The 14,469-nt window shown below is 33.7% G+C and overlaps 1 protein-coding gene across 7 annotated transcripts in view; it reads right to left on the bottom strand.

Moving 5' to 3' along the window:
- The window catches only part of LRBA (LPS responsive beige-like anchor protein), a 785,650-nt gene that overhangs the window by 633,224 nt on the left and 137,957 nt on the right, over positions 1 to 14,469 (bottom strand). For all 7 annotated transcript variants that reach the window (XM_045465918.1, XM_045465937.1, XM_045465946.1 and 4 more), the window contains exons 14-16: positions 8,375 to 8,543; positions 2,707 to 2,786; positions 1,043 to 1,105 (exon numbers count right to left, since the gene is read on the bottom strand). In XM_045465918.1, coding sequence (XP_045321874.1) covers positions 1,043 to 1,105; positions 2,707 to 2,786; positions 8,375 to 8,543 — 312 coding nt within the window. The remainder of the gene's footprint in view (positions 1 to 1,042; positions 1,106 to 2,706; positions 2,787 to 8,374; positions 8,544 to 14,469) is intronic.

Raw genomic sequence — 14,469 nt, 5'->3', positions numbered from 1 at the left:
CTAGAGCTAGGGCACTGAGGCTTGGGAAAAGTATTATCTGAAGGAATTGAAAGATTCCTGAATTAACGAAGTAAGAGAAAAGGGAAGATCACTGTGACTTTCAATTTCTCTTTTATGAAATACTTCAATCCCTTAGGGAGTCAGGATTAATAAAAAAACAAAATCACATTTCATTGGATCAAGACCCATGTCAGGCTCTGCACTGACAGGGCAGATTCTCTCTCCCCTTCTCTTTGTGCCCCTCCCTCCACTTGCATGCACAGGTACTCCCTAAATAAATAAATAATAAATAAACAAATAAACAAACAAATAAGTAAATAAAGATGTTTAAAAAAGCAAAATCATATGCAAAAACATTACTAGGAAATTCAGTTGAAAAATCTTCAACGATTACACTAAGGAAAAAAATGCCCTAATCAAGAGGAAAAAGAAAACACAATCACTAATACTTGAGTCAAATATGATCCAATCAAGAAATTTAAGCTACTTTTCTACCTCAATTAAGATAGGTCAAAATAATATCTCTCATTTATTAATGATTCACAAACACATTATTTCATACTATAACAGATGTTTATTAAAGCACAAGACATGAATTATAAGATAGAAACGTAAATTATCACTTAAAATGCTGTGCTTAACATGAAATTCCATCAATTCCGAATTTTAATTATTTAAAAAATATTTAATCCAATTATTTAATTAGATTACATTGGCATGTTTTACATTTATATTCTCTTTTTCCATATGTTACACTGGTTCCTAGAGATACAATAAAGGTATTCTTTGGCATACTTTCTTATTCATTCAATAAGATCTAATTTCAAAACCTTTTAAAGCTTTTCATGATTATTCTCAAAGCCATCTGTGATAACACAGGGTATTTAAATGAAAGTTGCTAAGATTTAGTTCCTAAATACATTTACTCCCCCAATGATAGTCATATAATTAATGAAAGATAATTTTAACTTTTTTACTTTAAAAAAAAATGACACTACAGCTTCAAAATATAAAATCCCAAAATATAAAATTCAAATGTTACCTCATGCATAGTGAGTAGGTAATTAAGAATGGCCTGTAATTCATCTTCCTTTACTCCAGAATCCTTTAAGAACATAATATAAGTATCTTAAACTTACATATAAAAAACTTTTTTAAAAAGGGAAATACTGTAACATTTTTTCAACCTGGTCAGTTGCAATAAATATACAAAGATATAATCACATAGAATCTAAATTTAAAATATGTACTAGGCGAGGGGTGCCTGGCTGGCTCAGTCAGAAGAGTGTGTGACTCTTGATCTCAGAGTCATGAGTTCAAGTCTCACACAGGGTGCAGAGATTACTTAAATAAAACTTTTTTTAAAAAGTATTAAAAAGATATGCAGTAATCAAGACTGGGTAAAAGTCAAAAGAAATAACATCAGTATCCTGTTTTCAGAACCATATATGATAAGCTACCCAACAGAGCTATAGAATTCTGAAGAAAAACAATAATTAATGTTAAAGAGTACTATCAACAGCTACCACTATATCAAATACAGAAGACAACTTTTCCATTTCTTTTTTCTATTAAATTTGGAAAGTAAATGAATAGCTTCTAAAATTACCAGCTAAAACATCAGGTATTAAAAACTGAGTAGTACCTTCCCTAAGGTTTAAAACACAATACTTTTAAATATGAACTCAGTATTTAAATTTTCAACCTACCCTATCAATTTATTAAGAATAAAACAAAGCTGCTATGAGAAAGAGAATTACAGGGGGCGCCTGGGCGGATCAGTAGGTTAAGCATCTGATTTTGGCTCAGGTCATGATCTCACAGTTCATGGGTTCGAGCCCCGCATTGGGCTCTGTGCTAACAGCTCAGAGCTCGAAGCCTACTTTAAGTTCTGTGTCTCCCTCTCTCTAACCCTCCCCTACTTGCATTCTGTCTCTCTCTGTCAAAAATAAATAACCATTAAAAAAATTTTTTCAATAAAAAAAGAGAATTAGAAAAAAAACACTAGAAAAATTTTTTAAAAACAAAATTCAAGGGATAATTTTTTTATAAATGGAAATAAGGTATCTGAGTCTAAAAGATATACTAAAAGCTTGGTCCATGTAACATAATATTAAATTCTAAAAAATAATAAAATGATGACAGGAAACAGGGAATAAAATATTGACAAAAAATTCATTTATGTATTGTTATCTTATAAAACCAAAACACCTTCTTTAAAAATAATAAATATTACTTTACTTACAACAGAATTAAATGGGACAAAGGCAATCATTTCTAAAGGCTGATATATCTTCCTGGTATATTTATACAGGGAAATTTTTTCTCAAAACCTGAATGTCAGGTACAAGAGGCCCACTGAAAATGAAACCTCCTAGAAGAGTTTTGTTGACTACTGTATCACTACTGCCAAGAATAATACTTAGTACTAAACAGAAACTCAGTAAATATTTGCTGAATAAAAGAATGAATCCACTTGCACCCCTACAGAAATTCATAACATATATTACAATTATCTCCAATTCTGCAATAATATATATCCATAAGTGCACAAGAAAGAATGAAAAACATAGAAAAAAGTATCTTTCAGAGTATTTTCCAATGTGTAATCCTAGGAATCCAACAAAGAGTAAATAGACAGTATCTTACGTGAAATTAAAAGTTAAAATACAGAACATGCCAAAGTAAAAGTAAATATAAACTTACCTTCATCACTAACTGCTTAATGAACATCAATAAGAATGCTCGTAGAGAAAATATTTCTTTTTGATTAGGTCGTGGTCCATCTTTGGAAAAAAAATACATACATGCACACTTAGTGTTTCAAAGACCTCAAAGCAAAGAATAAAATTGTCTTTCCTAATAGTTTCTGTACATTTATTTGAGAAACATAAAAGTGAGCCACCTAAAGGGACTTAAGCCTCAATACTATCATTTAGAACTGAAAAGATAAAGAGTTTCCCAGACGAACAAAAGCTAGAGAAGTTCATTACCACTAAACATGCTCTGTAAGAAATATTAAAGGGACTTTTTTAGGCAGGAATAAAAAAAGGCCATAACTAGAAATAAGAAAATATCAGAAAGAAAAAAAACACACTGGTAAAAGCAAACATAGTAAAGGGAGGTGATCACTCACTTGGAAAGGTAGTATAAAACTCAAAGACCAAAGTAGTAAAATCAACTGTATTCTACAATAATCAGTTAAGAAATACACTAAATAAAAAGTTTAAAATATGGTATCAAACTATAAAATATTGGGAGATGAGGGGAGCAAAAATGTAATACTTTTAGAATGCATTTGAACTTAAGGAATGACAACTTAAAATGAACTTCTATATACTTAGGTTTTTAGATTTGAAGCTCATGGCAACCACAAAGAAACCTTTGAAACACAAAAAACAAAAAGAAAGGAATCCAAAAATAACACTAAACAAAATCATCAAATCACAAGGAAAAATAGCAAGAAGGAAGAAAGGAACAGAGAAGTACAAAAAAAAAAAAAAAAAAAAAGTAAGTCATTTAACAAAATAGCAATAAATACGTATCAGTAATAACTCTGAATTTGAATGAGTAAGAAAAAAAAAAAGGTGGGGGGGCCTGGGTGGCTCAGTCAGTTAAGGATCTGACTTCAGCTCAGGTCATGATCTCGCAGTTTGTGAGTTTGAGCCCCACTGAAAGCTCAGAGCCTGAAGCCTGCTTCGGTTTCTGTGTCTCCCCCTCTCTCTGCCCCTCCCATGCTCACACTCTGTCTCTAACTGTCTCAAAAATAAATAAACATTAAAAAAAAATTAAAAAAAAAAAAAAAAACAAGACCCTCTATATGCTGCCATCAAAAGACTCACTGCAGATCTAAAGATACACATAGACTAAAAGTGAAGTGATGGGAAAAGATATACCATGAAAACAGATATGAAAAAAAAGCTGGACTGGCAATACTTATATCACACAGTAGAGACTTTTTAAAAAGCTGTAACAAGAGATAAAGCACATTACAAAATGATAAAGGGATTAATCCAACAAGGCATAATACTTGTAAATATTTATGTGCCCAACATTGCAGCACCTAAATACATAAAGCAAACATTACCAAACAAAAAGGGAGAACCTGACAGTAATACAATAATAGTAGGGGATTTTAACACTCCCCTTACATCAATAGATAGATCATCCAGACAGAATATGAATAAGAAAACACTGGCCTTAAATGACACATTAGACCATATACACTAAACAGGTATGTACAGAACATTCCATCCAAAAAACCCAAGACACATCTTCTCAAGTACATGAAACATTCTCTAGAATATTAGCATGACAGACCACAAAACAAGTCTCTTTAAATAAATTTAAGAAGACTGAAATTGCAGGAGCACCTGGGTGATTCAGTTGGTTAAGCCTCCGACTTCAGCTCAGGTCATGATCTAGCAGTTTGTGGGTTCAAGCCCCGTGTCAGGCTCTGTGCTGAAAGTTCAGAACCTGGAGCCTGCTTCAGATTCTGTGTCTCCCTCTCTCTCTCTGCCTCTCCCCCAGGCATGTTCTGTCTCTCTCTTTCTCAAAAGTGAATAAACATTTTAAAAAATAAATAAGATAGGGGCGCCTGGATGGCTCAGTCGGTTGAGTGTCCGACTTTGGCTCAGGTCATGATCTCACCGTTCCCAAGTTCGAACCCCATATCGGGCTCTGTGTTAACAACTCAGAGCCTGGAGCCTGTTTCAGATTCTGTGTCTCCCTCTCTGTCTCTGCCCCTCCCCAACTCGTGCTCTGTCTCTCTCTCTCAAAAATAAATAAACATTAAAAAATATTGTTCAAATAAAATACATTAAATTAAAAAAAGACTGAAATTGGATCAAGCATCTTTCCAACCAAATGATATGAAACTAGAAATCAATTACAAGAATAAAACTAGAAAAAAACACATACATGCAGAGACCAAAAAACATGTTACTAAAAAACCAATGGGAGAGGTGCCTGGGTGGCTCAGTCAGCTAAGCATCTGACTTCGGCTCAGATCATGATCTCACGGTTTGTGAGTTCAAGCCACCCGTCAGGCTCTATGGTAACATCACAGAGCCTGGAGCCTGCTTTAGATTCTGTATCTCTCCCTCTCTCTTTGCCCCTTCCCCACCCACCCTCTGTCTCTCAAAAAAAAAAAAAAAAAAAAAAAAAAAAAAAAAAAAAAAAGTTAAAAGTAAATAAAAATAAAAAACCAATGGGCCAAAAAAAAAAATCAAAAAGGATATTCGAAAATACCTTGAGACAAATGAAAGTGAAAACATAATGTTCCAATATCTATGAAATGCAGCAAAAGCAGATCCAAAAGGGAAGTTTATGTCAAAACAGGCCTACCTCAAGAACAAGAAAAATCTCTAAGAGGACATACAGATGGCCAACAGGCACATGAAAAGATGCCCAACATCACTAACCATCTGGGAAATGCAAATCAAAACCATAAAGAGACATCACCTCACACCTGCCAGAATGGCTAAAATCAAAAAGACAAGAAGTAATAAATATTAGTGAGAATGTGAAGAAAAATAACCTTAACACACTGTTGACAACGTAAACTGGTGTAGCCACTATAGAAAACAGTATGGAGATTCCTCAAAATATAACAATTAGAATTGCCATACAATCCAGCAATTCCACTTCTAGGTGTTTACCCAAAAAAACTATGAATTTAAAAACATATGTATCCCTATGTTAACCACACCATTATTTACCATAGTGAAGACACAGAAGTAACCTAAATGTCCATAGACAGATACAAGGATAAAGATGTGGCGAGTACACACACACACACACACATATATCACACACACACACACACACACACACACACACACACACACACGACACACTCAGGAATATTACTCAGCCATAAAAATGAAAACTTGTCACTGTGACATGTAGGGATAGGCCTAAAGAGTATTATGCTAAGTGAAGTCAGAGAAAGACATACTGATAATTTCACTCATATGTATAATCTGAAAAACAAAACAAATGAACAAAGTAAAACATTCATATGTACAGACAACAAACTGACAATTACCAGAGGGGAGGAAGATGGCAGGATAGACAAAATAGATGAATAGATCAAGAGGTACAATTTTCCAATTATAAAATAAATTCAAAGAGATTTACTATTCAGTTTAAGGAATATAGTTAATAATATTGTAACAACTTTATATGTTGACAGATGGTGACTAGACTATTGTGGGAACCATTTTGTAATGTATATAAATATCAAATCACTATGTTGATACTAATACAATACTGTTTGTCAATTATTCCTCAATTTAAAGAGTTTTATGCCTTCTAGAAAGACATTCAATCTCACATACAATTGTATATACAATGTTTCAAATGTACAAAATGGGTTATGCTGAAACTACAATGAAGAAGTTTATTTTTGATTAAGGTTAAATGAATTCTAAAACATGAAAATGAGGCAATAAAATTCATACTCAATAACAATATGCACTTATATTTTGCTTTAAAAGACTCTGAGAATGTTAGTACAGTAACAGAAGTTTACAAAGAAAAAAGAAAAGGAAAATCTAAACTTTATATGTGAATTTAGTAAGAAATAAACTTCTACTGTTACTATTGTATAAGCTAATACAAAAAATTTTTAAAGTACACCTCAACACAGTTTGGTTCATTTAGAAGGGAATGTTATGTTGACTACCTCTGACATCTCCTCCTCTTCTTGAAAAAGTCCTTGGTCACACATGGCTCACATTAAAGTCAATTTTCATGTCTCAAACAAATAATCCTCAAGTAGAATGCTTTTGAAACCAAACCCCATTGTTGTAAGATCCTAAGGTTAGGTACCTGTTTGCCCCGTATTTTCTGCAATTCCGCCCCCAACCCCCCGCCACTAATCACTATCTACAGCTAGTTCTTAGACCACCAAAGCATAGGACCACCATGACCTCAAACAGATCAATTAAAATAGGAAGAAAATTGCTTAAAACTTTTTCCACATGACAATTCCTAGACAAAGAATAGGAGAGAGTTACTGAGTTACAACAGAATTAATTACAAACTCTGTTCAGCTCTCTCACTTAAAGTATGAGACTTCCCCAAGGTCACTAATCAGTCTATAAAATAAATGCCAGAATACAAAACTAATATTCAGCACATGTACATGATACAGCTACATCAGGAAATTACGATCTAGCTCTACATATGCTACAACCTTACCACCTAAAAGAGATCATATAAATTCTGTGTGCACTCATATCTAAATTATACATAGTGTATTCTCTAAGAATAAGCAGAATTTATTTTGAAATGGATAAAGAAAGCTTCATACTAATATGAAACCTTGTGTTTGTAAATCACTGAACAGCCAAAGCATTTAAGTACAGAGACTCTCCAGCATCTATTTCCTGATTTCAAGCAGCAGCCCTCAATTTTTATCAAGGTACTGAACCCATCCTTGCTCTCAGATCATGTATTTCAGAGGTGGGACAGGCTTCCATGCCCATGTACAGGCAATCAGAAAAATACCTGCCACATAGACTGGACACATGATACAATCAGAGCCAATGAGCAGCAAAAGACTTTTGCTGGAAATGTTCAATACAGGCAGACACTCTTCTGCTGGACATGTAGTTTTAAGGTTGTGAAGGTGGAGTGGCTGCTAAAGGGAGAGAATACATGAAAAGAGCCAACAAAGAAAAACTGGGAAAGGGAGAGAGACAAACTGGGTTCAAGAGCCATATTCTGAATCCTTGCACCATGTTTTACTAAAAATGCCAATTTATATGAGGTGATTAACAACACCCTTTTACAACAACAGCCAATTTAAAGTAGGTTGTACTTACAACCAAAAGATCCACCATTTGTCAAAATTTTTATTTTGATCCTTCCCATAAATTTCTGACATGATGAATGAATATTATCTTTCCAGTAATTTCCTGATTGATTATACAGGGAAATAATTACTGAAATTTTATAAGTTCATTATATTATTTATTAGAAGTAGATACTCCCCTACCTCCATAAGAAATCTCCACTTCCCAAAAAACATGGTTTTTAATTATTCTCATTATGAGAATTAGCTTCTGCATCAACACCATATGCTAATATAAAATTTCTTCACATTTTCAGTGCCTTAATATACACTCTGCAAACAACTTATACCAGCAGCAGTAGCATTCTTCTATAAAAGTAGCTAGTTTTTATTTTAAGTAGCGAGTTATTAACCTCTGTCAATCACAATTCAGTACAAACTATTAAAATTATTAGTAAGATTAAAATATAATTTTGCCATGATGATATTCAGAAAAACTTCAAGAATAATATATTATTGGTTAAAACAAAGAAAAACAATCTATGACAAAATATGTAGGCTGAGATAATATACCTAATCCTTTTGGGGTGATACCACTTCGATCCTGAGGATTCACTGCCCAGTAGTAGTACTTCAGTGTATGCATGATGAGAAGCACTGTTCCAACTCTCCGAATGGCATTATATATGTTGACTGTACCAATGAATTCCGTAGACAGGTAAGTATAGAGTGTCAACTGAACCTAGAGAATCAAAATGAAGAGTTTACATCAAAGAAGCAGCCCAGCATTTTACCCATTTCCATTATATGTTCAGGCTAGTTGCGTGGACCATACTTTTTCCATGAAGATGCTGATCTTGATGGTAACAAGTTACCATGTTAAAACATAACAATAATCACAGGCGCATGCATATATATACACACGTAAACACACAGGTTCCTTATAAAACTAAACCAAGTAAATGCTTCTTTACATAGTAGCATTATAAAGTAATCATCCCAAAATATATCAAATTTTTACAGCTATCCCATGAAAATAACTAACTCCTAATTAATTAGCACTTACTCATAAGCATATATAACTTATTTGTATAGTAAGTTTACTCTTCATACTATGCACAGTTGTTTTAAAAAACTGGAAATTTTCTTGGTTTTACAGAAAATTAGAAGCTAGAATAACTCAAAGAAGAAATAAAAAAGTAGGAATAACCTGAAAGGGGGAAAGGTAGAAGTCAAAAGGGATAGAAAATGTAAAGCCTACCTTAAGAAATATTTATTAGAAAAACAGAATTCTGTTATAACAGCTCATTGCTACGAATATAATCTTAAGATTATAATTTCTCAACATGTTTATGAGTTTTATCCTCTAATTAGAAAAGGATTCTAAAGGGGAACCTGGGTGGCACAGTTAAGCATCCAACTTTGGCTCAGGTCATCTCACAGTCTGTGAGTTCGAGTCCCACATCGGGTGCTATGCTGCCAGTGCAGAGCCTGGAGCCTGCTTCAGATTCTGTCCCCCTCTCTCTGCCCCTCCTCTGCTCATGCTCTTTCTCTCTCTCTCTCTCTCTCTCAAAAATAAATAAACATTTAAAAAAAAAAAGGATTCTAAAGGGGCACCTGGGTGGCTCAGTCGGTTAAGCGTCCAACTTCAGCTCAGGTCATGATTCCACTGCTCATGAATTCGAGCCCCACTTCAGGCTCTGTGCAGACAGCTCAGAGCCTCTAGCATGCTTCAGATTCTGTCTCCATCTCTCTGCCCCTCCCCCCCCCAATAGAAAAAATAAAACAAAAAAAATTTTAAATAATAAAAAGGGTTCCACTCGTCTTATTTCCAAATAAATCATCTCAATAAAAACATAAAAACTTACTAACTTCAAAATATAAGCTCTTATTATTATTTTAAAAGAGAGAGTGTCCAAGTGGGGGAGAGGGTTAAGAGGGAAAGAGAATCTTAAGCAGCCTGGGATCATGACCTGAGCTGAAATCAAGAGTCAGATGCTCAACCGACTGAGCCACCCAGGCACTCCTAAGCTCTTAATATATAAAAGAAACACAGGATAAAGAGTGGCAGAGTCTGAACCACCTAAAATTGAAGCCTAATGATTATAGCGTAGAATACTATACATATGGTATATTCCAATGACTCGCAAAAAAATAATATTATTTTCATGCAGCTAATATCATTCAAATGGACAGGCCCAGTTTACTTGTCATTGAGGCTATTTAACACTTTGTCACAACATTTTCTTACACCATTCACAAAAAAAAAAAAACTCAAAATGGATGAAGGACCTGAATATAAGCCATCAGCTGCAGCAATTTCTTACTTGACACATCTCCAAAGGCAAGGGAATTAAAAGCAAAAATGAACTACTGGGACTTCATCAAGATAAAACTTATGCACCGCAAAGGAAACAATCAACAAAACTAAAAGGCAACTGACGGAATGGGAAAAGATATTTTCAAAAGACATATTGGACAAAGGGCTAGTATCCAAAATCTATAAAGAACTCACCAAACTCCACACCCGAAAAACAAATAATCCAGTGAAGAAATGGGCAGAAGACATGAATAGACACTTCTCTAAAGAAGACATCCAGATGGCCAACAGGCACATGAAAAGATGCTCAACGTCACTCTCTCATCAGGGAAATGCAAATCAAAACCAAACTGAGATAACACCAGTCAGAGTGGCTAAAATAATCAAATCAAGAGACTATAGATGCTGAAGAGGATGTGAAGAAACGGGAAACCTCATGCACTGTTGGTGGGAATGCAAACTGGTGCAACCACTCTGGAAAACACTGTGGAGGTTCCTCAAAAAATTAAAAATAGATCTACCCTATGACCCAGCAATAGCACTCCTAGGAATTTACCCAACGGATACAAGAGTGCTGATGCAGAGGGGCACTTGTATCCCGATGTTTATAGCAGCACTTTCAACAATAGCCAAATTATGGAAAGAGCCTAAAGGTCCATCAGCTGATAAATGGATAAAGAAGTTGTGGTTTAAATATATAATGGAATACTACATGGCAATGAGAAAGAATGAAATATGGCCTTTTGTAGCAATGTGGATGCTAAGTGAAATAAGTCATACAGAGAAAGACAGATACCATATGTTTTCACTCTTATGTGGATCCTGTGAAACTTAACAAAAGACCATGGTGGGGGCGGGGGGGGGGAGGAAGGGAAAAAAAAAAGTTACAGAGAAGGAAGGAGGCAAACCAAAAGAGACTCTTAAAATCTGAGAATAAACTGAGGGTTGATGGGGGGGGTAGGAAGGAGGGGAAAGTGGGTGATGGGCATTGAGGAGGGCACCTGTTGGGATGAGCACTGGGTGTTGTATGGAAACCAATTTGACAATAAATTTCATACTGAAAAATAAAATACTTTGTCACATGGTTCAAATTCTTGACGATGCTATTTAAATCATTTAGAAAATATTTACATCCAACTATGCATAATGATGTATTATGGAAATATAATGTCATACACACTGTCCCTCAGTAGATGAAATCCAGTTGAGAAAATGAAAAATAGACATAAATTTAAGTGAAAAACAAACCTATTGAAATATAAAGATGACTTAAGAAAATTATTTTGAAAAGCATCTGGAATTAACACATTTATAAAGGGGCGTCTGAATGATTCAGTAGGTAGAGCACACTTCGTCTCAGAGTTATAAGTTCAAGCTCTGCACTGGGTATAGAGATCACTTAAAAATAAAACCTTAAAAAAAATAAGAAAGAAACAGAAGTGTGTAATTAATTACAAAATAAGTAGCAAAGACTTATTAGAAACTATCAATTTGGAGGCCAGAGAAATTATTATAAGATAAGCAAAAAAGCCTAACTAATAAAACAGGTATTAAGGTAGGCTTTGAAAGTTAGTACTAAGATAGGTAGACAGAACCAAAGACGATATTTCAAACAGGGAAAATGGTAGATCATACAACAGGCTTCCCAAGATCTAGAACAATGCTCTTCAAACCTGATTGTGCATTAGCATACCTGAAAAATATTTTTTTAAATGCTGATGCCTGGGCCCTATCCCAGACCAATTAAAAAACACAATGTAGGATGGAATTCTGATTTTGATTTTTTAAAAAAAACAAAACAAAAAAATAAAACCTCTCCCAACAGGTTCTATCATCAGCCAGGACTGAGAACCACTGCTCAGGCATAATGTTTTTAGCATAATGTTTTACCCACTGAGGATAACTGAGTTTTTAAGCTAGAAAGCTTAGAAAAGAGTATTGACACGAAGACTTAATGCTAGAAAAGAGACTACTATATTCTGAAAACAACTGGAAGCTATTACACATTTGGGGGCTAAGAAATGATCTGATGAGAGTTATAAACATAAAAATTCTGGCAAAAAAAGTCATAAAAATAGGAAAAACTGAAGAAAGTCAGTTTATTGAGAATAATACTGTAGTAAAAGAAAAAGGCTTTAATAACACATTGACATGAATAAGAATGGGGACCTCAAGATTATTCATATGCTAACAATGAATAAACACTCCTCATTTACTTATTATGTAATTTAGTAACCATATAAATTATATGTGTTAATATCAGTCTTTCCCATTACATTCTATGAGGGCAAGAATTAGAGCTGTCTTGTTCACTGAATTAGAGCTGTCTTGTTCACCACAGTATCCATAGTGATCAAACAGTTACCCAACAAATGAAAGTAACCTTCCATTAAGCACCCTTTTCAAAAGCAAAGGTTGATTCATACATATATGCCTTCAACTTTGGTAACCACAGGTGAAGTTACCACGAAGCTAATGAAGTTTAAACTTTATGCTCACTCATCCATACAGGTTCTCTGCAAAACCCTAAACCTCATTTGTATGCATTATGTCATATTCTTTTTCTTAAAAATTTCCACCCTCCCTCTAATTGTGTAACATTCAGACCAAACAAACATTGGAAAACAAAACAAACCTTGCTAGAACTATCTTTATAATAAAATTAAGGTAGATTTAACCCCTTATGGATATACAAAGCAAACAGCTAAAACAGAAGGAAAGTTTAATATTAACATATCCATTGTAATTTCTAAAAAGGAAATTAAAGAAAATTATTAACCAAGAAAAGGTAAGAAACAGAGTGCAGTAATACCAGGAACCTAAGAAAATGATATAATGAATTTTTTTTAATATTCCTCTATTACTAAGTATCTAATAAGAGGCTTTTTGACCACATCAAAAGAGATCCAAAGCCTTACAAATATGCTGCTTAGTGGACAAAAAAAGTGTCCGGTAAAAGGTTTAAAAAGTAACCTGAAACAATCTTGAAAAGAAATAAGATTGAAGGTCACAGAAGAGAAAGAGGTCAAATTTGAACCCAGAGATTAAAAGGTACAGCCTCCAGCTGCCTCCTTTGATTATTTCCAAATGGCAATCACAGTCAGCAGCTGTTTTTCTCTTTAACATTTGAAAAGACCAACTGAAAATAAGATACTATGACTCTATAAAAGCAAAAAAGTCTGATTTTTTTTCCAACAACTAAAATAAGTACCTGTTATTCCAAACTAAACAATGATAAACATTCCAAGTGGATCAAAAGGGAGAAGGGGAGAGAGGAAATTAACAGGTTTAAAATAATACAGTGTCTAACAAAAACTTCAGATAGGGCATATACAATTATGCAATTTAATAAAAATTTGTTTCAAGTTCTGCTTAACACTACCACTATCAATATTCTTAAGACAATTTAATACAACATTAGGATTTAGCAAAGGTTTATTTATACACTTTATTACAAATTCACTTATATTCATTTAGAAGTAATTGGTTTGTTGTTATAGTGCTAAATAAATTATTATACACAAATATAATTGTATATAATAATTTAAATTCATGTGAATAAATATGATTAAATGAGACCAGTATACATTAGAAGCCTTCAAAAATGGTGACATTTCAGCTATTTCTGAAGAATTAAACTCACAAATATGTATACATACATATATACACATTGATATGTATGCATATTTGCAATAGAACAGAGCTACAATTGATAGGAAATATTATATTTACATTGGAACTTTCCAGCTTTGATTTATATTTAGCAAATGAAAGTCAAATATAATTTGTATTTAACAGAAAATAAAGATTATAGCTGTTTTTTAAAAATACTGGCACTGCTTGGTAAGAATATGCAATGGGAAAAAGTCTCTTCAACAAATGGTGCTTGGAAAACTGCACAGCAGCATGCAAAAGAATGAAACTGGACCACTTTTTTACACCATTCACAAAAATAAGCTCAGAATGTATTAAAGACTTAATGTGAGACCTGAAATCTTAAAAATCCTAGAAGAGAGCACAGGCAGTAATTTCTCCGAGACTGGCCACAGCAACATTTTTCTACCTATGTCTTCTGAGGCAAGGGAAATAAAAGCAAAACTACACTATAGGGACAACATCAAAATAAAAACTTTCTGCATAGCAAAGGAAATGATCAACAAAACTAAAGGCAACCTACTGAATGAGAGAAGATGTTTGCAAATGACCTATCCAATAAAGGGTTAGTATCCAAAATATATAAAGAACTTACACAACTCAACACACCAAGAAAACAAACAACCCAATTAAAATTGGGCAAAAGACACGAACAGACATTTCTTCAAAGAAGACATCCAGATGGCCAACAGAC

The sequence above is a fragment of the Leopardus geoffroyi genome, chromosome B1 (genome assembly GCF_018350155.1).
Source record: "Leopardus geoffroyi isolate Oge1 chromosome B1, O.geoffroyi_Oge1_pat1.0, whole genome shotgun sequence".
NCBI classification, from domain to species: Eukaryota; Metazoa; Chordata; class Mammalia; order Carnivora; family Felidae; genus Leopardus; species Leopardus geoffroyi.
The sequence above is the reverse complement of the archived record's forward strand: the minus strand, read 5'-3'. Positions and strand labels throughout refer to the sequence as shown.